This window comes from Mucor velutinosus (assembly GCF_035048745.1).
Source record: "Mucor velutinosus strain NIH1002 chromosome Unknown tig00001561, whole genome shotgun sequence".
Classification (NCBI taxonomy): domain Eukaryota; kingdom Fungi; phylum Mucoromycota; class Mucoromycetes; order Mucorales; family Mucoraceae; genus Mucor; species Mucor velutinosus.
The window spans coordinates 401,227-429,147 of record NW_027041903.1 but is presented as its reverse complement, the minus strand read 5'-3'; the positions used below and the strand labels follow the sequence as shown (position 1 = coordinate 429,147).

General features: G+C 40.6%; 8 protein-coding genes across 8 annotated transcripts; 3 read left to right on the top strand and 5 right to left on the bottom strand.

Annotated features, from left to right (window-relative positions):
• Nucleotides 1–916: 916 nt before the first annotated feature.
• Nucleotides 917–2,341, bottom strand: ATC70_008277 (uncharacterized protein; the record flags this gene model as incomplete). Its single annotated transcript, XM_064827528.1, has 2 exons — nt 917–2,210; nt 2,271–2,341. 2 exons carry the CDS (start codon nt 2,339–2,341, stop codon nt 917–919), a joined length of 1,365 nt encoding a protein of 454 aa, XP_064686812.1.
• Nucleotides 2,342–6,503: 4,162 nt separating this feature from the next.
• On the top strand, nt 6,504–7,720 carry ATC70_008276 (uncharacterized protein; the record flags this gene model as incomplete). The annotated part of the gene is made up of 3 exons (XM_064827527.1): nt 6,504–6,507; nt 6,592–6,646; nt 6,979–7,720. The coding sequence occupies 3 exons, from the start codon at nt 6,504–6,506 to the stop codon at nt 7,718–7,720; spliced, it is 801 nt and encodes a 266-aa protein (XP_064686811.1).
• A 1,015-nt stretch (nt 7,721–8,735) lies between these two features.
• LIS1_2 (Lissencephaly-1) lies at nt 8,736–9,351 on the bottom strand (the record flags this gene model as incomplete). Its single annotated transcript, XM_064827526.1, has 4 exons — nt 8,736–8,910; nt 8,970–9,082; nt 9,145–9,297; nt 9,349–9,351. 4 exons carry the CDS (start codon nt 9,349–9,351, stop codon nt 8,736–8,738), a joined length of 444 nt encoding a protein of 147 aa, XP_064686810.1.
• Nucleotides 9,352–11,124: 1,773 nt separating this feature from the next.
• On the top strand, nt 11,125–12,605 carry ATC70_008274 (uncharacterized protein; the record flags this gene model as incomplete). The annotated part of the gene is made up of 4 exons (XM_064827525.1): nt 11,125–11,183; nt 11,249–11,827; nt 11,887–12,287; nt 12,352–12,605. 4 exons carry the CDS (start codon nt 11,125–11,127, stop codon nt 12,603–12,605), a joined length of 1,293 nt encoding a protein of 430 aa, XP_064686809.1.
• A 21-nt stretch (nt 12,606–12,626) lies between these two features.
• Nucleotides 12,627–14,932, bottom strand: ATC70_008273 (uncharacterized protein; the record flags this gene model as incomplete). Its single annotated transcript, XM_064827524.1, has 5 exons — nt 12,627–13,010; nt 13,070–13,332; nt 13,393–13,998; nt 14,064–14,664; nt 14,726–14,932. The coding sequence occupies 5 exons, from the start codon at nt 14,930–14,932 to the stop codon at nt 12,627–12,629; spliced, it is 2,061 nt and encodes a 686-aa protein (XP_064686808.1).
• Nucleotides 14,933–19,445: 4,513 nt separating this feature from the next.
• On the bottom strand, nt 19,446–20,625 carry ATC70_008272 (uncharacterized protein; the record flags this gene model as incomplete). Its single annotated transcript, XM_064827523.1, has 5 exons — nt 19,446–19,526; nt 19,581–19,727; nt 19,803–19,983; nt 20,052–20,145; nt 20,202–20,625. The coding sequence occupies 5 exons, from the start codon at nt 20,623–20,625 to the stop codon at nt 19,446–19,448; spliced, it is 927 nt and encodes a 308-aa protein (XP_064686807.1).
• A 1,304-nt stretch (nt 20,626–21,929) lies between these two features.
• Nucleotides 21,930–23,791, top strand: ATC70_008271 (uncharacterized protein; the record flags this gene model as incomplete). The annotated part of the gene is made up of 5 exons (XM_064827522.1): nt 21,930–22,115; nt 22,170–22,529; nt 22,595–22,978; nt 23,032–23,113; nt 23,178–23,791. The coding sequence occupies 5 exons, from the start codon at nt 21,930–21,932 to the stop codon at nt 23,789–23,791; spliced, it is 1,626 nt and encodes a 541-aa protein (XP_064686806.1).
• Nucleotides 23,792–24,161: 370 nt separating this feature from the next.
• Nucleotides 24,162–25,534, bottom strand: ATC70_008270 (uncharacterized protein; the record flags this gene model as incomplete). Its single annotated transcript, XM_064827521.1, has 5 exons — nt 24,162–24,666; nt 24,720–25,037; nt 25,150–25,207; nt 25,275–25,391; nt 25,471–25,534. The coding sequence occupies 5 exons, from the start codon at nt 25,532–25,534 to the stop codon at nt 24,162–24,164; spliced, it is 1,062 nt and encodes a 353-aa protein (XP_064686805.1).
• Nucleotides 25,535–27,921: the final 2,387 nt, after the last annotated feature.

Sequence of the window (27,921 nt, the reverse complement as noted above, 5' to 3'; positions counted from 1 at the left end):
GGATCCGTTATGTTCTTGGGGGGGTAGAGACTCAGCCTCTTCCCCAAACCCATTAATAGAAATATTTGTAACAAACCATTAAATGTTTTTCATGTCAACGATAATAATTATAAGCTCGACGCTTGCCGTTTTAGGTAGACATGCTTAAGATTCAAATTGAAGTCTGTGGAACTGAATGGCTTTAAACTGAAGGGAAGCCTTGTCTCATAAAGAGCAGATGTTTATTCTGGCCAATACTGTATAAGTTGCTAGTCTGGCATATCTGCTATCAAGAAGCATGAGCTTTGCAAGCATCACTAGCAAGACTGAGGTACTGTCTGTGAAGATTAAATTGATCAAGCAGCGTATTGACGCTGAACAAGCTCTGAATATACTTCATATGTCTATATTCTAATAATGAAACATTCCAAGAAATGGTATCACTTTTACATGTTTAAACTTTTGAAGCCATTCATGATTTGCTGTCTTCTAGCATTGAAAAAAAAACACGAATGATATAATTGGAAAACGAAGTGAAAATCTGAATGATTGCTACCTCCATTGTTAGGCATGAATTCTAGCACGTATTGTCGTGTTACTGGAGAAGAAGCTAAGCCCTCCTATACAAAGTTCAAGACATTGTGATGCAGATGGAATGGATGAAGATACAATCAACATTTGGCATGTATCGTCTATCTAAGACCCAACAAATTAACCTTGCTTTATTTCTGATTTTCCAGCCATCTACTGATTATACATTGTCAATGTGATTGGCTTGATAGTCAGTTAAAGATAGAGAAATTCCTACAACATGAAACTTAAACATGTTTCGACGTACGGTGTGAGATTTACAATGATACTAACAAAAAAAAGGACTTTTTATTCAGCGCAAACCGAGAAAGAGAATGGGGATATGCAATTAGAGTATGTGTAATTATTATTGTTCGTTTGATCTGGTGGTCATGCCAGCCATGAGGCGCTGCTCTGTAGTGATGGGCTCATTCCACTGACCATCATATACTAACGATTTTTGAGTGGCCATGAAACCAGCAACAGCAGCTCTTTCAGCTTCGTACATTTCAGGTGTAACGCCTTCGAATTGGTTGTTGAACGTATAGAAATTGGTAGCATATTCGAAGCGGCTCAAGTTTGGAAACAGCTTTGCAATGTCGTGAAATCCAGGAGTGGATAATGGCGTTGTAATGAACTTTGTCACTCTAAGGTTTCGCAGGGAGGAGCCAGGAAGATCAAGTTGAGAGGTATCTAAGTGTTGTTGCTGCTGATGGTGTTGATGGTGTCTTTTTTTGTAATGATGGTGATGGTAAGAGTGCTTTAGGGAAGGGGTATCATAAGGTCTGAAACGACGCTTGTTGCTTTCTCTAGCAGATTTCGACTGTTGGTCGTGTAAAGCATCGCGCAATGAATTGTAGAGGGCCAGATCTCTATTTGTGATACAAGCCAAATCATGTACTTCCAGTGTTCGTAGATTCTTGCATTTGCAGAGTAGTTCCCAGAATGCGCGACTTGAAATTGTACCTGTGGGAGAAGCACCTCGAAGCTCATGCCCATCTTCGCTGATGAGACCAGTCAGTTCAAGCACATCTTTTGATTTGATGCTGCAGAGAGTCAATGATTCCAATAGAGGCCAATGTCTTGCCATTGTCATTAGCACAGCGTCGTTCATGCCAGCATGTAAACCACGGAAATGGCGCATCTTGGGACTACCAGAAACAATAGCTTGCAACAAACCAGATGAATGAAGACCTTTATCACCATTGTTGACATAATGGAATGTGCTGAGCGAGTTGGCATTGCATGCAATAGCGCAAAAGAGCTCAGTCATCTCAAAATCTAAGTCGCAGTTGAGGATTTTGATGGTGTGAAGAGTTGCAAGACCTAGTTCCATGAGTTGCGAAAAGAGGTCAGAGAAGTGGTTGTGCAGCTCGAATCCATTTTTCAAGTATTCTTGCCGTCTGCGAGCAGGCTGAAGGGCTCTAATGTGCGAAAACAACAATGGTCTGTTGGGAGGCTGATTTGAGAATTGAACAGGCACCACTGTGTTTTGAATAAATTCAGAGAAACAGCCTTCGATGGTGATGCTTCTAATACGAGGGCCGATCTGAACAATACGCTGCATGGCCAGCAAGAGTGTATTGAACTCAAGATCCTTCAAAACAACATCCTGATACAAATGAGGGTCGTTGCAATTATAATACCATCTGCGAGATACTCTGCAAGTTGAATGCCATGTTAGTTTCAATGAACATTTCAATATTTTAGCGCCTATTTACCTCGATGCTCTCAATCTATCAGGCAAAGGCAAATAAGCAAATATCTGCTGGAGAATAGGGTTTGGAAACATGGCAGCTGTAAGAGTGGTATATTGGAAGAAAAAGAGAAAGAAAAGATGTAATTCAAGGAGTAAATAGAAAAACAAGTGAGAAATAAGGGACATTTATATATGTGATAATTTTTTCGTTTTCATGTCTTGCTGCAATTCTACTTGGTAACCAATATTATTGAATTAGGCACTGATACACCCTATCAAAGGTTGGCGCATGTTTCAGGTACAGACTGGGAACTAAAACAAAAAAACTTTTGGTTTAACCACATCTTCTAAGGTTCTCCATTTGTATCAAACGATACACACATACAAGATGCCACTGTGCTTAGAGCGAGAAAGAGAGTAATACCCAATATAAATAGGTAGCAATCAAGCATCAGCGTCTCGGACATGTCTCCGCGTTAGAAAGTACATTTTGATTGCTGACACAAGAAACGTGTTGCCCCTCTCTACCCCCTCCCCCCTCCCCCTCCCCCCCAGGTAATATTATAACGAAGAGTTGTGTTTCACTGTTGAAAAATGACCACTACTTTCTTTCCAATGTTTAGGATTCTTTTTTTAGGGCATGCAATGTCGCAAAATGCTAATGGAAGTATTCCATCAACATTTGAATGGTCCTCTTTTTTACTTGCATGTATATTTCGCTGGTTTCACGGTTAAATCATAGATCAAGTGCATATTCAACTTTTCTGATTTAACCATACTTGCACCATCTGGATTTGATATGCACTAAATTAATGCTCTAGTCTACACTGATTATTATCGAACGCAATTAGCAGCTTGATTGGGAAAAATCCGAAAGGCGGGGTGTCTGATTTCCAAACATTTGATCTATTTAGGTTTGTTTGGGCATTTCTTCCCTGAAGATCAAATCGTGATTTGATGGCAGAGCGTTCGATTTCAAACGGGTGAAAGATTGAGCGATACTTGTGATATTGAGAGAGAAAGTGAAACTGCCTTATTGTGGTACAATGTTAACTTCGCCATGGTATGTTCCGGTTCAAATACATCTAATATCATGTATACTTGATGGCAACATCTCCAGCTCCACATCCTGGGCTAATGCGATATACAGAAATCTCTGATATATCGTCTTTTTACTTTAAATGTAGCGCCTATCTCCTTATTTGTAAATTAGACTGAAATCATCTAGAAATCGTGCTTGCTTCGAATTCTATATTGAGTCATAGAAATTGCTTTTTGCTTAGTGTTACTGCCTGACACATTCATTTCAAAGTGCTACATAGTAACACATTCTTGATGATTGGACATGTCGGGAAGGTAATCAAGAACACACAATTAGTATTCTACAATTATGTAACAGCATTCATTCTCATTAGCAGCGACAAAGACCCAGGTAAGAAGAGCTGATCTGAATATGTGGCATCCCGTACAATCTATCAATGACTCCACCGAAAAAAAAAAATGGCCTGTTCTTTGCAGATGCCTATTGCGAATTGGATTCATTTTTCTTCCGCAATATACTAAATTTCTTGTTTATGCAACATGTCTGATTTATCACAAGGCATATGTCAAATGTTTTGCTATAGAATGCATTGCCTGCGCCAAGATCAATGTTCAATCATAAAACTCAACTTACCTAACGATGACTAATTTTCACATTGGAAGTTCTCGTTGTTATATAATTCAAAGCATCAAATTGCATTTCTAATTAATAGAAATTAAGGTTTAACTGTTGTGTTCATGTTTGAAACAATTGAAAATTGAACCTACTTATTCAAGTCTAAAATGTCCCTATCAGTTTCTCAGATTTTACAATGGAATTATGAGATTTGGATCGAAGATACAAACAAGTCTTAGAGCGACTTTTCGGCTAGCTGATGGACATTGCGTCAGGTCCACTCTCAAACAAGAAAATTTTTATGTGTTTTCAGTTATTTTGTTTGATCTCAAGGCATGTAATATTGTAATCAGTCAGTATGATGCGGATGCTCAGTACTTTATACCATATGGTGCCAATTAACTACGGGATAGTAGCTTGAAACATATATGAAGTCATGTCTTTCTAATGCACATGTACATGATCATTTGTGGGCATCAAGTTGTCCATCATATATATTCCTTGTCAAAAAAGCAATCATGAATACGATCTTTAAGTTTCTAATAGCATGGAGATCTATCCAAGCTACATTTCCGTTCATTCGTTTCTATTCCATTAACAATAAGAGAGGCGAAAGCGTTTCCTAAGTTTTTTTTTAAAGAGGAATGTTAAAGTTTAGTGTCAAGTAGTGTGTTTCATTCTTGTGTTCAATTTGAATACCTTCTCATGATGACCATTTTAGAGCATCATGCTCCAAGTTTTATTACAAGCGGGATGGCATTCGCAAGGTTGTTGAAGCCACCACACAGATCAAGAACCTGGGTTTGCATTAGACGGACAATTTGAATACGAGATCTCTGAAAGGGTTGACAGAGATCTAGTCATGTAAATGTAGTTTTCGTGGGATCTGACAAAGCCAAATACAGCAGCAGCTCTTATTTTTCGCTCAGTAGTTGCCTAATCAATTTCGCTTGATTCGCACGGCCTCCGAGAGTTATCAATATAGTAATCTAGAGCCAAATTGGCTACCTACCATGCTTTGCAATGTCTCAGGATGAAAAGTAGGAGCAACCTTATACAGGTACCATGTTTCCATGGCAACCAGGAACATTTCATGCTATTTATAGACAACGGGTGCTGCACATGGCAACCAGGAACTGCTATTGACTATCGTTCGGTAACAGCAAAATGAATTGCAATGGCCTGAACCTCCTATATCAATTGCATAGTGCATTGGAAAGACCTACATTGAACGAATGACCGGCATTTTTTTTTTTTTTTTTTTTTTTTTTTACATAAAACGAAGCATCGTTTGTACAAGCTTCCATTTCTATGCAATGCATGAAATCTTAGGGTGCACATGCTTTAAGCACTCAATTAGAGTGTCTCGAGTAAACCACGATTGCGGATGGATAAATTATGGCAGATATTATCATATAGATAGTGGTTGTACCAAGTGATTTGATAAATATATATGCGGTTTTGGCCAAGAGAAACGACTAGACCAATCTTGCGAGATCGGTTTGCTCATGTCAACCCCCATCTTCTAATGTCACAAAAGCATGGAAGATTCATCTTTTGAATAATGGCTCCAATTTCCCACACACATACACAGCACATTCACACACATGTAGCTCTTTGCACCCAATCCTTCCCATGTCGGTTTCTTTTTGTAGAATAATATCATACAGATATATGTCGTAAATGTTTTATTCCAATTTTTATAGTATGAATAAGATCTTCGTTGTGTCGAAAAATGTTATTTATTGAGTGCTTTTTTGATTGCGGTTGGTTTCTTTCAGAGTTGTGAAGCAACTTAAGGACCAGCAGTAGGAGCAGGGTTCATTCTACGCTTACCACCAACTTGAGTGGTGACGTTAACGAAACGACGGCTGTAAAGAAGGAAGAATCATGGTCAATGTTATAGCACATCATAGCAATGCAATCAGCAACACTCACTTATAGACTTGTCTCTTCTTGGCGCGACCAGTCTTGGGCTTCTTCTTTTCCTGCTTAGCGACCTTGGGACATTGAGACTTAACCTTACCGGCACGAGCAAGAGAACCGTGAACTTTACCCTATAATTTCGATCATTTGCATTAGCGTTGTTGTTGAATGGATGGATGGATGGGTTATTTGTTGATGTTTACCATATTGGATGATGATAATCTACAAAGAGAGGGATTCTATCAACTTTGCCGCATCAATCCTACTGATATCAAATTGCTGCCCTAAATTTTTCAACTTCCTCCGGTCATCTCCTGCTGCGTAACTTGGGTTTCATGGTAGATGGCATAGCATGTAGGCAACATTGCTTCTGCGGACCGGACTCTCTCATTGTTGTGTCTACTATGTTTCCAAGATCCAATTGAGCTTCATGATTCATGCTATATGCCTAGCTTTTAAGCAAGTGTCGAAATGCTGCTGGATCGCATACATATTCAGTCCATTCCATACACTTATCATCACATTCAGCAAGATTCAACAAGGATGGCGTCCGGTTCGTGACTCGAAAGGAACTCGAATGCCATCTTTTTTTTTTTCAAAGAGCGTTGAACATTGGAGGAAAATAGACTGACAGCTCACTGAACCTATCAATCCCTCTTTTTAATCGACAATATGGGTATGTACCAACCAACCATCCATCCATCACGCAATTCAAAGAGATCAATCCAAGCATGCTAATCCATCTATTTTCATCCGGTAGCTGTTGGCAAGAACAAGCGCCTTAGTAAAGGAAAGAAGGGTTTGAAGAAGAAGGTGTAAGTAACATTGGAAATCATGAGGCGAGATTGAAGCTGTGCTGAGAGACAGATGATTTGTGGACCGTTCAGACTCTTTTGCAATACATATTCCAACACACAAAAGGCATTCACCTGAGCCCAATGGATCCAGTGCAAAGCAGCGCAGCATTACGGGGCAACATGTTGCTGTAGTCGAATAATGCTTGACCCCATTTTCCATCACAATTGTCAGCCTATTGCACGCTGTCCAGATGGCACACGCATGCACTCACCTCGCTCTCACAGTTTCAATTGCCCATGCTACTTTGTTGGATGAACGATGTGTTTTAACGTACCTTTCTCTTATCTAGCGTTGACCCCTTCACCCGTAAGGACTGGTATGATATCAAGGCTCCTTCCATGTTCGACGTCCGTCAAGTCGGTAAGACTCTTGTCAACCGTACTCAAGGTCTCCGTAACGCCAACGACTCTCTTCACGGTCGTGTCGTCGAGATGTCTCTCGGTGATCTCTCCAAGGACGAGTCTCGTTCTTTCCGTAAGATCCAATTGAAGGTTGACGAAATCCAAGGTAAGAACTGTCTCACCAACTTCTACCGCATGGATATGACCACCGACAAGCTCCGTTCCATGGTCAAGAAGTGGCAATCTTTGATTGAGGCTTTCGTTGATGTCAAGACTACCGATGGTTATCTTGTTCGTCTCTTCACTGTCTCCTTCACTTCTCGTCGTCGCAACCAAATCAAGAAGACTACTTACGCTCAAGCTGCCCAAATCCGTCAAATCCGTAAGAAGATGTTTGAGATCATGACTGAGGAAGCCGTTGCTTGTGACCTTAAGGAACTCGTTGCTAAGGTTACCTCCAGCGCCTCTCAATCTGCTCAAGACGCTATTGCTGTCCGTATCGAGAAGGCCTGTCAAGGTATTTACCCTCTCCAAAACACCTACACCCGTAAGGTCAAGATCCTCAAGGCTCCCAAGTTTGATGTCTCTGCTCTCTTGGCTCTCCACGGTGGTGCTGCTGCCGCTGGTGATGACACTGGTGCTAAGGCTTCCAAGGATTTCGTTGAACCCGCTATCCAAGCTTCTGTTTAAATAAAAGAAAAACAATTAAATTAAATAAAGAAAAGGGATTTATATCTCGTGTGTTTTTTTTTAGCATAAATACAAATACTATTGTGCATGTGTCTATTAAAAGGATGCGAGTGTCATGATGCTCATTGCCGTGTTCTTTATCTTGGCCAAGTAGATCGATAGGGCAGCAGTTGCATGGCTTGTCGGTGACAGATGTTATCTTTTGGCGCGAATGATGTGCAAATCAGCATTTGCTGCAATGATCCCGTCGTGTCGGTGGGCATTGGACCCTGTATTCATAATTTGGTTCTGACTGTAGTTGCCAGATTGGTGTAATGGTGCAGTGGTGCATTTCTCGAGGCATTTGGGCGCTTAGCTATAGGATCACAACGCCAGTCAGCTACTGATCCAGTGTCATATGACTGGGGAACGTTGATCAGGAGTCCTTCAATGAGGGAAATGTCCTGAATGAGTGTATCTAGAACGAATGCGCGGTTCTTCATAAATTAGGCAAAAATGTCAACTGTAATTAAAAAAAAATCTCATGTGAGACAACGATTACATTGACAAACGAAGGCATTGTGCACATCAATGTCCAAAGAGTCTCATAGCAACAACACTCTGACCGGTTCCATCGACGGTTTCTGCAGTACTCACAGTTCTTTCGAGCCACTCCTGTCATTAATCCATGATGCAAAGGTGTCCCTACATTGGAAAAGAGGTTACACATTCAATGATTCAGGTAGCACGAGCATTTTAATATTATATATTTTTTTGTGAGGCTCAGACACGGTGATGAATCACAAAAATAAGTCTCTAAATTGAATCGTAAAAATCCAACATGAATGATTTCATAGTTAAATAAGCGTAGAAATACAGCTCCCTTGTCTCTTGAAACCAAGACAAAAAGTGCGATATGCCATGACCCAACAATTTTGGAGAAAAAGATGATATTTGTGTATTTATAAATTACTGTTACAAGAATGAGAATATGACAAAAAAGAGAGAAAGAGAAAGAAACTAAAGCAACACAGATTTAAACACCCATCATGATCTTAAATTCGTCAAAACTGATTTGACCATCACCGTTGATGTCGGCTTCCTTGATCATGGCATCCAATTCTTCTTCGGACAAGGACTCATTCAATGAAGCCATGACTTTGCGAAGCTCTTCACGATCGATTAAACCGTTGCCATCGACATCAAACACCCTAACAATGGTATCAATCTCTATCCCTACCTAGCTGTCCCAATAGCACGATGCACTTACTTGAAGGCTTCCTTAAGATCATCACCTTCGTTGCCCGTCTTCATGGTCTTTACGAGGCCCAGAAATTCAGTAAAGTCGATGTTTCCGTTGCCATCAGCATCAACGTCATTGACCTAGTTGAGCAAGCAGCCTGTTACCAAACCCAAAAGCTATTCCACGCCATGATCGCACTTACCATGTCTTGCAATTCGGCGTCGCTAGGATTCATACCAAATTTACGGAGAACAGTGCCTAATTCAACGGCAGTAATGCTACCATCACCGTCAGTGTCGAATAATTGGAAAGCTTCCTTGTATTCAGCAATTTCTTCTGCTGTAAGTTGATCAGCCTACATGGGTGTTAGCCTTCATCATCCCAAGCTGCCCATCTCGACATGTACCATTTTCTGTAAGTGTGATAGAAACAGAGAAGAAGAACAAGAAAAAAATTTGCAGTGCACTAAAACCTTTATTTTCGGGTTTCAACTGCCTGGTTTTTTGAAACTCACAAACTTGACAAAAGCAAAAAAAAAAAAAAAAAGCTTCTTTCCTAAATCTCCGGGTGCAAATGATTCAATGAGAGGGAGGCAAAACGGGTGATGACTGGATCAAAATTATAAATAACCTAAATATGGCAATCTTTTGCACTGACCTTGCACAAAATGATGGCATTTGTGAGGCCCTGGACGGTCATCAGGAAGGTTTAGCCATCGCTGGTGTGAACATCCCTCTGCTGGAATAGCAAATGCAATGCTGAGACAGTTCATCCATAGCAACATGGGAGCTCAAGCCGGGCCAAATGGGCATAAATCAAGCGCATGGCAAAGATTCAGCACTGCAGAAAAGTGCATCCGTGAGCGTCTCAGTAGATGTTTATTGGTTCATCTTGGATGGTGTACAATAAATATACAGCAGAAAGAAAGAGCGCTTAAATAAAACAAGGGTGATTTGAATGCCTATTTTCCATCAACATGAGCTGCCATGCCTCATCTAGGAGCAAGCGTCTACGCATTATTGAGATGATGAGCAGCGTGTTAGTCAGGCATGCCTAGTAAAATTAGAAGCCTGGGTCAGAGAAGCGATAGCACCATTTAAACACTTGGAATTTGAATGCGGATGTGAAATGATGCAACCTGCGAGAAATTTAAAGTTAAAATATACATTCGCGTCCTCAAATTACGTATTCTTCTAGTGTCACCGGCATCATCAGTTGGGAAGCTTTGTAATAAACAAAGACGGCCCATTTCCCAATGCGTTGTCATGCTGTTTAGGAGAATTAGTCTTTAAATTGCATTTAAAAGATCGTGATGGTGGAATGGAGAGCTCCCTGCTCAAGATCTCTATCCATGTTCACATACAAAACGTAATGGATGGCTATTCTCTAGAACAGAAATGTACTGAGCAATTGCACACCGCTACTGTTCAGTGCGCTATCGGGTTTTACATCGAAGGGTATTAGTATTACAAGTGGGATCTTCAAATCCCAGGAAACAGAAGATCCATGTCTGATTAAAGCGTCGCTGATCCTGCCCTATTTTACATCTAAACCATCATCGGGAAATTTCACTGTGAGAATTTTGGGGTAAAAACTAAGGCAAAGCTCATCAGTAGCCTTTCCATGTGGTTAGAAAGCTTTCAATCTACCCAATCCAGCTACTCCAACAAAGATCCAAGTATGCTGATACCACTGGTCGATGTAGCTGATTTTTGCTGCCATTTCTAATGCTGCTATCAAAGGACCTTTTCCGCACTGAAAAGTATAAGTGTTTCTCAGGGAACATCTGCTCCCCCCCCCCCTGAATCACCAATTTATCTGTAGAGAGACCAGAAAAATACTGCGTGCTCAAGACACATTTCTACAAGTACCCCACTATATGATCCATCCGACTCGTAGCAACTTGATTCCTGCATATAAGATATATTAAGGATTCCCGTGGAAATGAAATCTGGTCGGGATTCAGCAAGATAAACCACTAACTTTATCTGATAATGAGCATTTCGTGTACCGTGGGAAAGATGACAAACAAAGCGGATTGGTTTGTACATGTGACCCGTATCAAACTATCAACATCAAGTATAAATTGAGCTCATTTTTGCTACTGGAATCAAGCTTCTTTTTCTTTTTCTTCTTCTTCTTCTTTTTCTACACTACGTTTAAAATCAAATCAAGCATCAAAATGACCAAAATCTCTAGTAAGGAAGCTGTTGAATTAGAAAGTACCTACGGTGCACACAAGTAAGTGTTATTAAATGTGGGGACACACGGCAATCTGTCAATTGTGGTATTCATAATTACCCAAGTTATCATCCTCTCCCAGTCGTGTTCTCAGAGGCAAAGGGTATCTGGGTATGGGATCCTGAGGGTAAGAAATACATGGACTTCTTGTCCGCCTATTCTGCTGTCAATCAAGGTCATTGTCATCCCAAGATTGTCAAAGCTTTGTGCGATCAAGCTCAAAAATTGACCTTGTCATCCAGAGCCTTCTACAATGACGTTTATGGTGAATACACAAAGTACATGAACGCCTACTTTGGTTATGACATGGTCCTTCCTATGAACACTGGTGCCGAGGCTGTTGAAACAGCCATCAAATTGGGCCGTAGATGGGGTTATGTCAAGAAGGGTATTCCAGAGAACAAAGCTATCGTTTTGAGTTGTGAAAACAATTTCCACGGCCGTACAGTGGGTGTGATCTCTATGAGTACTGATCCTGATTCATACGCTGGTTTCGGCCCCTATTTGCCTTTGGTTGGCCCTGTTGTCCCCGAAGCCAAGACCACCATCCGCTATAACAACTTGGAAGATCTCGAAAAGGTATTGAATATCGTCGGCGAGCAAGTGGCTGCCTTTTTGGTCGAGCCCATTCAAGGCGAAGCTGGGTAAGTGTTTTACATTAAAACATGGGATCTATTTCAAACTCATGAATTGAATCCTGCAGTATCATGGTTCCCGACGATGGCTATTTGAAGAAGGCATATGAGCTTTGTAAAAAGCACAATGTTTTGTTCATTGCTGATGAAATTCAAACTGGTCTTGGTCGCACAGGAAAAATGCTTTGTGTAGATCATGATGAAATCCGTCCAGATGTGGTTCTTCTTGGTAAAGCTCTTTCAGGAGGTGTCTACCCGGTTTCTGCCGTTTTAGCAGATCGCGATATTATGTTATGTATCAAGCCTGGAGAGCACGGCTCTACCTACGGTGGTAACCCTCTTGGTTGTGCTGCTGCCATTGCTGCTTTGGATGTCATCAAGGAAGAGAAATTGGTCGAGAATGCCGAAAGATTGGGTCAAAAGTTCAGGGAAGAGCTCATCAAATTGAACTCACCTTTAATTGAGACAGGTAAATCATTGCAGATAGCTAATCTGTGACATATCTTATCATTATCTCACATGTGTGCATATAGTGCGTGGCCGTGGGTTATTAAACGCCATTGTGATCGATCAATCCAAATCCGAAAGAAGTGCCTGGGAACTCTGTTTACTGCTCAAAGCCAGAGGATTGTTGGCTAAACCCACACATGTAAACATCATTCGCTTGGCACCTCCTCTTGTCATTACAGAAGAAGAGATGATGCAAGGTGTTGAGATCATTGCTGGTGCCCTCAGAGATATTGCTACTATGAAGGCATCTGATATCCCCAACGAACTTGGCTGTTAAATCAATAATAAACATTTTTATTTAGCATCGTTCAAATATCTTGTACAAGTCTGTTAAATTAGCCAGTTGTGTAATATGCTTCTTCAAGGTCGTGGGAGCAGAAAAATGAGTTTTAAAGCTAGGAAATATGTAATGCTGCACCTTCCATAGATCATCCTGGTTCAAAGGAGGCTCAGCGCTGTAAAAGATGGCAAGCTCCTTTGCCAATGTATGGAAACAGTCTTTCTCGGATTCCCAGTTCACCTCTGTACCCAATCTTAGTAAAAAGAGAGGCAACTTGTTCATGGAAGGCACGTAATCTTTGATGATCATGGGCAGTGATATCAGGTTACCATCAGCTGAGACGTCCAAAGAAAAATACTCTGTCAGCATGTCTGCTCTCGAGATCAGCGTGTTTGCAATGGACTGGAAGAGTTGCGTGTGAATACAAGACATACATAGTTCGTATCGATAGGACACTTTACCTCAATTATCTCGGCTTCAGGCTGCACATCTTCTGGCAAGTCATTCTGGTCTAGTGCTATTTGTAAACATTCTCGGATAGATATAGGAGCAGATAACTTTAAATGGCCCATGTTGCAGAATTCGTGCAAAATGATCTGGTACAAGAGCTCTTCGCTTGCCACGTTGTAGTTGACAAGATGGATGTTTTGTTCAGACTGAATCAATGCAAATGTCTCGTCTACACAGCCAATAAAAGTATGATTCGAAAGGATGTTGGTAGTAGCTATCGTTTACAAAGTCAACACGCCTATTACCTATAAATCTCTCGTAAACCAACACAAACCTGCATTTTCCTGCTTTTTGATGTCTTTACGCAATTGCAGTATACTCGTGAGACGCACTTCCACTCGAGGCTTTTGGCTGGTTTCAACAGACAGGTGCGATGACTCGTCAGTATCAACCCCCATGAAATTCTCATTTTCAGTGTGCGATTGCTGCTGTTGTTGCTGTTGCTGCTGTGTTGGTTTATATACAAATGTATCTAGTGTGGTAACTCGGCTGTCTGTTCTAACATATTTGTATTCTGGTACTGTCATGGGTTTGAAAGTGCTCTTTGGCTCTGTGAAATCACGTCCCTGTTCTTCCCCGTCTTCGTCAGTGGCAATCATTTTTGCAGGATCAGATGCTCCAGGTAGCAGTGCCTGCGTGTAGAATGTTCGAGAGTGGTTTGCATTTTCAAGCGTCTCTTGAAATGTGTCGCATATGGCTCCAATAATACGATTCTCATGCAGAAAGTGCACTTCTTTCTTTGTGGGATGGACATTGACATCGACATTCTGAGGATCGATTTCGAGGCTGAGGTATACAAAGGGATGCGCTCCCTTGGGTAAGAGAAGAGAATAGATGTTTTCAATGGCTCGCTTGATGGAGGAGCTCTCTACAGCACGGTCTACAATGAATTGTAAGCGACAAAGTTATATATATACACACACACACACACAGATATTCACGTACGGTTGATGAACAGTAGAAAAGTCATCTTCTTCACACTGTAATTTGCATTGGATATATGCCCATTCATCTTGAATCGAAGCTCATCAAACGTTTTATCGATATCCAGCAATTCAGACGCAACTGATCCATGCAGCAATCTGATGTTGTCTATAATCGTTGCGCCAGTCGAGGTCTGAACATCCGCTATGTTGGATCCTTGCTTTCTGCATGAAAAGCTGACACCCGCATTGTGAACAGCATAGCGACTGACAATGTCTAATATTTTGTTGTATTCATCACTGGGCGATTTGAATGCTTTTCTTCGAGTGGGCACGTTGTAAAACAGGTCTTCGGCAGTGATCTGTGTTCCATTGTTTCCAGCACAAGCTTTTGGATCCGCACTTTGACCTGGCTTCGCAGGCACCAGCTTTCCATCTGAATACAGTGCTCGATAAGCGCAAGGAGAATCTGCGGTTTTGGTTGTGATTGTGACATGGGCGACGTGAGAAATACTCGCTAGTGCTTCTCCTCGAAAGCCGTGTGTAGAGATACCTGTCAAGTCTTCAAATCGATTTAATTTACTAGTTGTGAAGCGTTCACAGACAATTGGCATGTCCTCTTTCTATGTGACATCAAGCATCAGTGTGTGTTGCATGCGTATACCCATTCATTCAAATACGCACTCGTATACCGTGTCCGTTATCTTGGATCTGCAATAGCTTCAGACCACCATCCTTGACCAATATCTGTATCTGTGTTGAACCAGCATCCAAACAGTTTTCTATCAATTCTTTTAAAGCATTCGCAGGTCGTTGAATGACTTCTCCAGCTGCTATTCTGTTGACAACTTTTTCATCCAACTTTTTCACTTTGGGTATCTCGATGGGCATGTTTGACGTTTTGCGCAGCTGCTAGTAGTAATTGTGATGTGGGAGTGAAAGAAAAAAAAAAAAAAAAAGATTCGATTTCTGGGTGAGACAGACACAGCAAAATGTATTCCCTTTCAAGATTAAAAGGGCGAGTGCTAATCGCGCATCTCAATAATACCATGTTTCAGTGAGCCTACGCTTCTTCTAGTGAGCATGAATCATAAACTTTCTTGCCTATGAAAACTCGTCTATGGCGTTGGCTATTATCAAACAATTGATTTATTGTCGCTGCATTAGCACATCCAAAGCTGTCATGAGGAGACTGGACTTACGTGTATTCCAATGATAAGACAGGTTAATTGGCGTAAACAGATATAAAATCGCGCAACAAACGCAGAAATAATATATTCAGGCTACTCTATATTACCTTTCTCATCTGCAATTCCTTTCTTGTTAGATCCAAAAGCTCCAATTACCCATGAGAGGGACGACATCAGTGATTCTGCCACAGATCGAAATTTATTCATTCTTCGTTAGATATGGTTGTTTGATTTGATGATTTTGTGCATTTTCGACTCGGCTCAAACTATTTTCCCAAATTTGACTATGTAAGTTGTACGAATTTTGCGATACCCCTTTAAGCTTCCCTGGAGTACTTTTCAAGGAGAATCCAACGATGCTAATTATAATTGTTGTTTCAAATAAACTTATTAGGAAGCAAAGGGTGGTCATCACAACTAGTATAGTCGAATCTTACAACAGACACTTTCTGTCCAATCTTGAACAGAAAAAATGTTCTGGATTGGAATCAATTTTGGCGGCTGGTGGGGCCGGCTGGCAGACTCAATACCCTCCTTTCCATCATGAAGGCAATACAGCAATAGATGCTTTTGAAGCGTATGGAAAGTAGGTGGCAAATTATATATCACTATCGCTAGTCGTGCTGCTCTTCTTGAATCTATATTTAATAACGTCAGTCTATCAAAATACTTGCTAGATCAATTTCTTTCCTTTTTGAGGCTTTGAAAGTGTCTAGGGACCATAAATTTATTATGTTATGATAGTATATACCGGCAAAATCTCTTGACGTTGAATTATATGAATATGATTAACTTATGTACAAGCTTTAAAATACATTGGTCACAGCAATTGATGGACAGTACAAGCATTGAAAGAAGATGTAATCTTAATAGAGCATAATATTGAAGCTAATGACAAGACGTGGTTGTTTTTTTTATTAATGTGTATTTGAGTTTATGAGATCACCATACTTGATGGATTAAAATATTTCAGATTTTTGAGGCTATTTTGACTTGTATAGATAGAGGTAGCAGAGATATAAGAACGACTTGGCCTTGTATAGATGTCAGGCATTAATTGTCTTGATAATTGATTGAGTAAGAGGAAGCACAGATGAGAGTAGGGCTTGACCTTGTATAGATGTAGAGATGGCATATTTGAACAGTCTTGTCATTTTAGGAGCTTGTAGGAAGCACAGATGAGAGTAGGACTTGACCTTGTATAGATGTAGAGATGGTATATTTGAACAGTCTTGTCATTTTAGGAGCTTGTAGGAGGCACAGAGAACTTGGCTTGATAGCATTTGGAGAGGACAGCTTGCTTTAGATGAGATAGAACATGAGATGGTAGAGGTAACTAGATAAAGATGAGATGAGTACACAAGTACTGTGGCATGAGTGCGTAACAAACCATTTGGGCAAAGAAAATTGATCATCAATAAAAGGAACCAACACTATATAAACAGGTACCAAGGTGTAAACTTGCTTCACCTATCACAAGATCATCGACACGCTCAAGCCGCCTCCATCTCCGGATCGTAGGGTTAAACCCTACTCTCGTCGGCAATAAAGCTTGTGATCATCCCGTAGCATGACCAATGGATTTGTCCTGCAGTCTACCCATGATTATGAAGCGGTGATCCTACTCAGTCCCTACAAAGTAGTTTTTCGGCACTATATAATCAATAGGTTAGTCAACATGGCTCATACGTCCAACAAGATAATAACTCACTCGCACAGTTCACCAAGGTCTGCATGTATCAAAGATAGTGTGGCCTTTTTCTAGCATGGACCAAGAGACGTAGAGAGGACCATGGATTTGTAAGGCATTGTATGTAGCAGTAGTAGAGGCCAATAGACAGTAGAGTATTTGAATTACTTGACCATATGTAGAGAGAGAGAGAGCCCAAATGTCTTGTAGAGAGTTTGTATGTATAGAGTATTTTTGCTTGTTGTAGAGAGATGAGATGAAGAAGAAGAGGGAAAAGCTGTTGAAACAAATCCCTATTTATATCCTTCTCATCGACTTTTGTGTGAGTCCAGTATCCTTGCCACACTCAAATTCGTTTCCTTTTACTTTTCTCCACGATATACTACTTTGAGCGCGTGAAAATAGTACCATTTTGACGTTTGACACTTGCTCTATTTGATCCGCTTCGTCCGAGGCTTTCAACTGTTTTCTGTCTCGAGTTATGTCCATTTTGCTACTTCAAAAAGCCCTTTTTCCACCTTCACATGAAACGAGTTCCCCCATCTCTTCCTAGATGTAATTAACAGACAACTTTTCACTGGCTCAAACCTCATCAAAAAGTAAACAAAAAATGTCATTTGACACTGAAACAGATGCAGCTGGTTGCTTGATTAAGTAATCTTTTTTTTTTACCTCTCCTTAATTTCTCTCTCCAAGGTCATACGGTTCTCGATCCATCTCTCTTGTTGTTTACATCAGTCATAAACTGTCCATCTAATCGGACAATACAAGTGTTAAGGTTGGCTTACTTGTCGTTTACATCACATCGGAGCCAGCATAACTGATTCTGGACCAAGAAACAAGTGTACACCTCGGAAAACAAGCGTGCCATATAAATATTACTGCGGCAATCTCCATGGAATGGAACATAATGGATTGTTTTCGAACCAGTGCAAGTCATCTTGTTTCCAACTATCATGGTTGCTGTCAATGATGTCAATCAAAGTGTTTGCGCTACTAGATATCATCAATATGCCCACATTTACATAGTGAGTTGGTCATTCTCGTGTATCATTCCTGCAACCTGTTTTTAGTTCTTATGCCAAGAGCATGCATCTCATAAAGAGTCAACACATTTCATATCATTTTTTTTAGGGATCGTCCTCTTTTAGAAGGTATTCGGATCATGCAAGATCAAAATAATTCATTTGCTAGGCAAAATTAAGCTTTAAAAAAAATCACATGTAAAGTAAACAAAAGGACATGAATTGAAGAGAGATAAGCAAGTAAATGGCCAATTTGTGGTCAAAGAGAGGATATTTTACTAGAAGGTATGTACATCATTAGAAAGCAAATCGCTTGAGGAATCCAATGGTACTATTTTCAGGGTTCTAAGTAAAGTACACATTGCGAAATTCATCAAACAAGGCCGTGGGATTTCCAAAAGGAGGTTTCTGAATTAAACTTCACCTGCAATATCATTTTTGTCTGTGTGCTATTCTGTTGCTATGGATTATGTCACCAGCCTGTCCTTTTTGGGTCTCACGTTGGATACGCTATCCATTTGAGAAGGAGTCTCGCTTTCTCGTATAATCGTTTCTGTGGGTATCATTGCCGTTATATTATAGGGCTTTGAGCAATCAAGGAGAGTCTTTTTTTTTTGCCAGCCAGAAGGAATTAAAATCTCGATTGACATTCTATCACAATTCGTTGATTTTTGATCCTTTTGCGACTTGATCGACTCATTTTACCAAATTCGACTATGAAAGTTGTAGTGATCATCCTTTACAGCCTTAAGCTATCTAGAAGATTTTTTCGAGGCGCATCCAATGGTGCTATTTATTATAGCTGTTTTGATGAACTTCTTGAGCAATTTATGAAATTATGAAATGACGTTTTTGGCGAAAATGTCGAGATTTTATATATCAAGGTCTCACAAACAAAGCTTCAGGGGTTGCGTTGGATCGAAAGAGACATTTTGATTCAATACATGCCATAATAAAAGTCTTCGTTTTTGTGATAAAAAATGCGATCGTTTAATTTTTTGGTAAAAACCATGAGGCACCCCTCATGGTTTTTGACGATGCTTTCAAGGTCCCATAAAAATCGAGCAAATGTGTCAGGAAGTAACTACAAGTTGAAAGAAATCGTTTGGTGCCATTCTAGTGGTCTAAAACGCCTTCCAACAGGAGAAATGACCGTTCAAATACCTCCAAATCTTGCTGTGTTTTGCATATTTTGGAGTAGTAAGAGATGATGCAAGTGTGTTGTGTGCTCTATCTGACTGTACTCCATTACTACAGATGTAAAGCACTTGAGTAGAGTCAGATCCATAGCTATATTGGATCTTTGCGTAAAGATGCAAGCGCAAAAGTCTGTATTAACAGGATACCTGATAATCTCACGGGTTTTCAAAGATATGGACAAAGGTAGAGAAACACTCAAAGCGCTTAGGTACTCATTTAATGATAATGAATGTTTATTGAATATTAGATGGTATGCTATGGTGTTTATACATTGACAGTGAGAAATTTAGACCAGCTATTCAGTATTGCTCAGATGAAGGGCGCAGGAGAAGCATCTGTACATAGTCTCTTGGGTTATCGTCGTTTTTCATTCGTGCATCCTGTCAATAAAACCTGGTCAGTGCCGGCACACAAATGGCATGCACGAAACCTACATGTCTCTCTTTTGCGACTCTATATCTCTCCTCTAATTCTGTCAGTTCTGCTTTCAATGGTATCAATCCAGCCTCTCGATCATCCACCTTGGTCGAAAAGTCTGCAATCTTTCTGAGACTATCCTCTACTTGTTGATTGAGCTTTCTCTGTAAGCAAATTTGTAAATGTTAGACACAACCTTAGATACAAGCTTCCTCTACAAACGAGAGATTATATTTTACATAGGATGCAGGTATCTCAGAATCCAGCAACTTGGTGTCGATTTTGCCCGGGATCAATGTGAGTCGTAGTTCTTTGTCGATTTTAGAGGCAATGGGAAGAAGGAGCTTTTGGCCTTTGTGTTGTGTCTGCCTGCTCAAGTCACCAAATGTCGTGGATCCAGCAATATTTGATAATGTTTTTCTGTCCAAAGCGCATTATCGTTAGCTGTGATTAGACCAAGAATAAAGTGTGCTTCATCATGTCAATACCTGTAATCATCACTAAGGATTTGTCTCATTTGCATTCGAACAGAATCTTGCATCAATTGCCACTCGGATCCTTTGGGTATAAGCTTCTCCGTATCTAGATAACAATCCGATTTAGATAGATCGTCATACTGTTTTCAATGCATCACCTGCCTGGATCGTATTTCGCTCTCTTGATGCCATCTTCTTGTCTGCGTGAATCAATGATCGCACTTCGATATCCAATTTCCACAGGTTTGTCAGTTCTCATGCGGGCGTTTTTTGAGCGAGGACGATAAGCTGGTTCGTCTTGCTTGTTCCCAGTCGTTGGGGTAGGTGTCGATGCTGGCGTATTGACAGGATTACTCTTATCTGAAGCCTTACTGCTTTCAACTGCAACATCATTACGTTCACCTATGACTTCAGCATGTTCGCCTGCAATCTCGCTGTGTTCACGAGTGCTAGTATTGTCTACACTCCCATCATCATTGGTGTGTTGCTCTTTTTGTCCAATGGCATCGTCATCTGCTAGATCATGATGTCCATCTTCTGGATCTAGTGTGAGATTCTTGTAGATTCTTTGTCGTTTCTTGTACATGTTGAAATGTGAAAGAAAACAAGCAACATCAAAATTTCATTGAGACCGTGAAAGAGACGTGCCTTGCGCGTTTTGAAGCCCGTAAGATTTGAGAAAGCGACTGGTCGTCCTTATATTGTTGAATGGCCTTGATCAGATTGACAGCCTGCTTGAAGATCCTCTCAATAGGCTCTCAAACTATTTATGTTTATTGACTACCGCAACCCTCAGTTACTATTGCAATCTTTAACGTACATTTAATCATGATCTGATTCCCTATAATTATCAATCCAAGAAAATTTGACGTACATTTGGTGCTAAACGTCGAAACGATAGAGTTTCTTGGGCGTGAAGCATCAAAGCGCCCACATTTGCACTAGTGAGTGATCTCGAAAAACGGTAAATAGGTGCTTGCGGAATAGCACTGTCGCTTGATGTATAGGGAGCATCAGGGGTAGCTCCAATGAGCGAGATATGCGCTCTTTCAAGTCAAAATTATGCGATTTTGGTGAAACAATAGCTTCTTTAACGAGATTTCTCAAGGAATGTTTGAATCAGCCATTGACTTTCGTTCAGGAAGAGCAATTTCAATGGTAAGCCAACAGGCAATAGCTGTTTATGGTGCTGACTAAACCTTGTAGAGAAATGGCAGAGGTTGCTTGCATGGCATTTGATGTTCAATCATTTTCGAAACTGCCATTTCTCGCTTTTAACATGGCGTTGCATGTCTAAGCTCATAGGCTAAAGATAAGCTACTTGGCTGTCCAGCTGTAGCATTGCGACACTCTGTGCAAATCCTGATGAGTCTACACTGTGCCGGCAATTTGTTACTCTACAATAGACTTTATGCGCGCTTTTTTTTTTTATAAGCCGAAGCAATATTGCTTGATTTAATAGCTTGTTTGTGTATTTGGCAATAGTCTACATCTTCGCAGATTCGAATCACAAATGCTACATCTATTTTGTGATGTGAAAAGCTTACAGTTACGTTTGTGACATCATGATGAAAGCCCAAGGGTTACACTGCCGATTTCATCTATCAAACCTATGTACAAGCTTATCCAGAAGAAGGGTTGTCATCATCAAATGAATCAATGTGACGATTTTAATAGGAAAAAAGGGATTTGTCGCATCAAATGCATAGGGGAGGAGTAGGCTTGAGTGTGTAGCGTGGAAAAGGAGAGCCGCAGATGGGATCTCTGTTTAAAACATAACCCGGATTAGTGGTGTAATTTAATGAAAGGGAGCAACCTACTCCATTCCTTTTCTCTTTCTTTTTCCTCTTTCTTCTTCTATTTTTTTTTTTTTATCACCCTCTTAACAACATGGCTAAATCAAAGAAGCGCCATACTCAAAAGAACAACGGCAGAACACCAGCTGCTATAGCTGCTTCTGCTAACCAAAGACAGCAACAAGCAATGAACAATGGCAGCCAAACGTCTTCATTTCAACCACTGAACATGTTCTTTGGCGGTTCTCGCAATGCAGGATATCAAGCCATTCCATCCACTGTAAGGCTTCATGGACTGTGGACACGCTTAGTAGTTTAATTGACTCTTGTACAGGAAAACTTGACAGATAGCAACAATGATCGCTATTTCTCTCGCTCGCCCCATCAATTAGGCGATCATGATGTCATGATAGATATGCCTACATCTGGCACAAACACACCTGCAAACTACCATTCCGACATTGAGACATCAAGCAACTCGCGCATGAGCTCTGTCGAGGTAGATGTGTGTTTTCCAACACCCAACAAAAAGGAGGAAGGAGGCGTTGACTATGAATCGTTGGAGGAATTCATTGAGAATGAAAAGAAGGAGGCAGCTAAGCACAAGCACGAAAAGACGCAACACAGACGTCGATCATCCACCATGGGAGCCTCTGAGAGTAGGCGGTACAGCATGTATGGCGATCGTATGATGGTAAGTTGATGGAGCAACATGGGCTTTTCTTTTTGGCTGCAGTGATTGACCTGATGTCGTATTAGAATTCAGCAGACAAGAATGAAACAGATCACTACCGTGTCACTTATTATTCATCCGCAGAGCCATCAACGATACATGCTCGCTCCATCGGTGAGATCCCAGAGTACAACCAAGACGAAACGTTGACGGACATGATGAAGAAGGGATGTTTCTGGATCGACATTCACAATCCAACAGACAGCGAAATGAAGGCGTTATCTAAAGTATTTAGAATCCACCCTTTGACCATTGAGGATATCAGTATGGAGGAGCAGAGAGAAAAGTGCGAAGTGTTCATGAACTACTACTTTGTTTGTTTCAGGAGCTTTGATCAGGACGAGTTCTCTGCGACGTACATGCAACCATCAGCGATTTATATCATTATATTGAAAGAAGGTGTTTTAACAGTAAGTCAGCGTGTGCTTTCGAAAACGAGCGTTGGCCTGACCATGGCACGTAGTTTCATTTCAAATCAATGCCCCATCCTCACAATGTGCGCAAGCGAATCAAGCAGCTGAAGGATTATATCAATGTGACACCAGGTATGTACGGGCCACTGACCCACGTCTCTTGCAGAAAAATTCTAAATGACTCGGCACATGATAGACTGGATTTGTTACGGCTTGTTGGACGACATCACAGACTCATTTGCTCCACTAATCAGGGCCATTGAATTCGAAGTGGACTCTATTGACGAACTCGTGCTGATCTTGAAGGAGTCAGAACAATCAGACATGCTGCGGCGTATTGGCTATTGTAGAAAGCGCATGATGGGGTTGTTGCGATTGCTCAGCTCAAAGACAGATGTGGTCAAGACGCTGATCAAGAGAGGGGAAATTGCGCCGGAAGACGGCACTCGACCTGCCCTGAGCAAGGAAGTAGCACTGTACCTTGGCGATGTACAAGATCACATTATCTCCATGTTGCTGTCACTGAACCATTACGAGAAGATTTCATCAAGATCACATTCAAACTATTTGGCTCAGATATCTATTGAAATGACTCAAACAAACAATGAGATCAATGATGTTTTGTCTAAATTAACGGCTCTGGGTAGTATTCTGGTTCCTATGAACTTGGTCACTGGTGCCTGGGGTATGAACGTGCAAGTTCCAGGCCAATACCAGGAAGATCTGACTTGGTTTGGTGGCATTATCACCACCATTCTCATATTTTGTATCATTTCCACGCTACTGATGAGATATTACAATATTGTGTAATTTATATATCCCCCTTTTTTTCATTTCTACTATGCATTCACACATTTAATAAATTATCAAACGAAAATTTTGTTGAATCTATACTACATGCATGACATAGGTGTTGTTGCTTGTACGGATGCAGCATTTTGTATGCAAAAAGCCATGTGGGTACTTGTAGCCAAAGAATGCTGTAGACAATACTAGCAAGCGGTTTAATGGTGGTAATGGTACAGTATGATTTTATTTTTATATCTACAGTTTTTTTCAAAAAAGGTATGTAGTAGTTAAATGTGATTTAAACAAATAAGATGAGAAAAGCTCGGGTATTGACATGATCGTCAACTTGTAGGCACGATTCCACTTATTTTTCTTTTTGTACATGAAGTATTTACTGAGCAGCGGCATTTCCAACATCAATGGGGAGAGCAGGGAGAGTAGCACCCTCACGGACACCATAGAGACGGAGACGCTTGAGACCACCATCAGGAACAATGATGATCTTGGCATGAGAGAAGACCTTGTCAGTGTGGGGAAGGTCAAAGTAGAAGAGGTCATGAGGACCAGTGGAGGCGGGCTCGATCAAAGTGGTCCATTCAGCATCAGCTTCAGGGATCTCTTGGGTAGAGTTGGTAGCCTTCAAGATGATCTTGTGAGGATAGTTACCACAGTAGTTGGAGGTATCAACGACAGCCTTCAAGAGGTGGCCCTTATCACCGAGACGAATGAGGACGTGATCAGTGTGTCCGGGAGTACGAGAACGCTTGGTTTCCCAACCATCACCCATGTTTTGACCGCGACCAGGCAACAAGATGTTGGAACCAGGAGTGTAATGTTGGTTGGAAACCTCGACAGCACGAGCACCGTTGCCACAGAAAGCGAGATCAACGATGGCACTATAATTCTTATCAGCTTATCTATTTCTTATCATGGTTCATGCAATACTTACGACTTGTCCTCAGGCCAGATAGGAGAAACATTACCGTAAGCACGGAAACGAGCGATACCACCATCAGGAATGTTGTTGACGCGAAGATGGGTGTAGACAGCGGTCTCTTCCTTCAAGAGAAAGACATTGTGTTGAGTAGGAGGCAATGCAACCTTGGGTAAGATTTCAGTCCACTTGATTTCAGCGGATTGAGCATCAGCACCGACAGGGACAACAGCGGCATCAACGGAAGCGAAGGGAGCTTGGTTACCAGTGAAGTAGTGAGTATCAATGTCGAAACCCTTGAAAGAACCAGAGAAACCGAGCTTGATGATAGCCCTAGAATCACAGACATTGCACAGTCAGTTCCTGAGTTCAAATGCACCTTTTTATACCCCTTTTTCCCCCCACTTTTATACATATAAAATCCAAATTCAAAGTGTATACATACCAATCGTAGTTGGGGTTGTGACGCTTGGTCTCCCAACCGTCCATCCAAGCACCAGTGTCTAACATGAGAAAAGCGCTTGTCAGATCACATGTCCAACTCAAGAAGATGCAATGTTAAGTACTTACCAACGAAACGACCAGGAGCATGAATTGGAGGAGCGGGATTGATCATGTTGGTGGCAGGAGCAAAGAACTCATCAGTGACAGCAACGATGGTGGATCCGAGAGCAGAAGAAGCGAGATCTACAAGAAGAGAGTGTGTGTGATGTTAATGTCGATGCATCTTCAGTGGCCAAATGTTGGATCAAATGTTTGCTCGTACCGATACATTGACCCAAAGGAGAGGTCTTCAATTGTTCAAATTCGAGGGTTTCGTAGGCAGCCATCTTTATCGTTGAAATATTTCTAGTTTGTTGTGAATAGAAATGTTGTTTGTGGAGAAAAAAGATAAAATGATGGACGAAATGTTGTTTGCTTATATACCTTTTTTGTTGGCTGCAGTCACTGGGTGTAGATGCTCCTCCAATCATAGACAGCTTGAGTAATGGATATAGCTATAATATTTAGCTTTGGTGTATGGTATAAAATATACCCTCCCTCATTAAAATTCAATCTACCAATGATGTCACATGCTCTCGCTAGCATAGGGTTACATTGGGATGCGGAATCTTAAGAGAAAGACATGCTTGGATTAGATCCAAGGGGACAAACATTGAACTCACTTGGATGTGCATCTTTATGGTGAACCCTTGCATGATGAGGCTTTTTGTTTGTCCTATCAACAACAATATACTATCTTTTGGATCTAGCTAATGGATCCGTCTATGATTTGCCTGTCGATGCTGTGTGTGGCTAATGTTCCAACGTTTGAAATGATATCAAGTTGGGGATTTAATTCCCACGTTATACCCAATATTATTATAGCTGTTCACCTTTTGAAAAATAATACCATAGCACATTACACACTTTATTACTTTTTTCCATGTTTAGAGTTATTTGATATTTCCCGAAAGTCTGTGCTTTTGATTCTGCCCCTTTTTTCACTCTTGTTATATTCCTGTATACTTGATTTTCAACATGACATTGATGTTTTTAAATATTCATGTGTGGCATATGCCAGAGCAGCTTACTTATTATACACATGAAGCCTTGATATGCTTCAACGAAGATTGACAGCAGCAGACTACTGGATCAAACGTACCGTCTCGAAAGAGATATCGAGAGTGTGTGTATGTTGCAAGGAATCTCCGAGATATCGGTATCTTGTAGATGCATCTGACATTCATCAAACGAACAGCTATAATAATGGTTTCATTATGTATTGATATTGGGCAATCATGTAAATAAACACACAGAGCTTCCAATTCATAAAAAAGAATCGGTAGAACGTAGCACAAGAATCCAAGAGCAGTAGTGTCATCAGTGGCACAAAACGTAATATACACTGTATTTTGTTGCTCTTCAACCAATAAGAGGGAATCTTTAGTTTGCGATTTTAACACCCTTATAGGAATCTTGTATGCAAATACCTCATTGAGAGTTCTTGTACCATCACATTCAGAACGATCAGACCACGTGCGATTTGAAATTGATCCATAAAATACAACATGAGAGTACAAGTGTTGAGCATTTCAGACATTAGAGGGCAGCAGAAATACAAAATGTACCGGATTTGTCAGTGAGGTTTACTTTGTCTGTCAACCTGCGGATCAGAAGGATAAGAATGCGCTTTTTTTTTTGGGTAAGAATACTGCATATAAGCTTTTTGAGATCTTGATCTAGAGCACAAGAAATACAAGAATAGTGTCACCATTTTTCTATATTTGTCATTTGGAAACATTCCTTTTAAGTGTAAGCATCAGCCATAGCATTCCTGTAATCCTGTTCAATTGCCGTTGCTGATACTGCTTTGAGGTATTCTCATTTATTTTATGCTGGTGAATTGTAAAAAACAGAAAAGCGTATTGAAAGAGAAGACTTCAATACAAAAAGTGAATGATGTGTTCTATAAAGGGCGATAAATGACATGTACAATGCTCAATGGGGTTGCAAACATAGATTGGCATCCAAGATGTGCTTAATCTTGAAGGCGTTGTGTAATGATGAATGCTTTTGCAAATCTAGTGTTAATTGAGCATGCCATACGTCCTTTTTTTTATATAGCGAGAATCTTGGTGTATTGCTTCATTGAGTTCTTGTTGATACACAACTTGGTACCTACTTCATAATATACACAAATCCATCCAAGCAAACAAATTGCACCTACATCATGGAATCGCACTGACATCGCCATCATCAGCGATACCACCCCACTGTCTATATAACGAGATACGATGTGTGTATACAGCACACAGTAAACATATTACCCTGTGCGTGCCTCCATATCACATCCAAACATTCGCGTTCGCCATTGAGTTCAAATATACCCAAGGTTGGAATTAAATGGCCTGTCTATAAAGGGCCAGCCTGCAAATGGATGTACCCATCGTAGTCTTACTAGCACTAGTAGGCGACTGTTTAAATTTACCTGTATACACCAGTAAAAGCAACTATAGTAGTAAAACAATATTGCATTATCTACATCAATATCTAGTACAACCTCTTTCTCCCCCTCTGTATGGCAGCAGAAATTATATCCCATCAAACAACATGTCAATGACCATATAAAAGTGTACACAAATCAAAAACAATATTTGATGAAGCTCACCATTGAGCCCCATCATTGTACGAAGAAATTCTCGTATACATGGGTAATGAAAAGTCAATGTTTGAC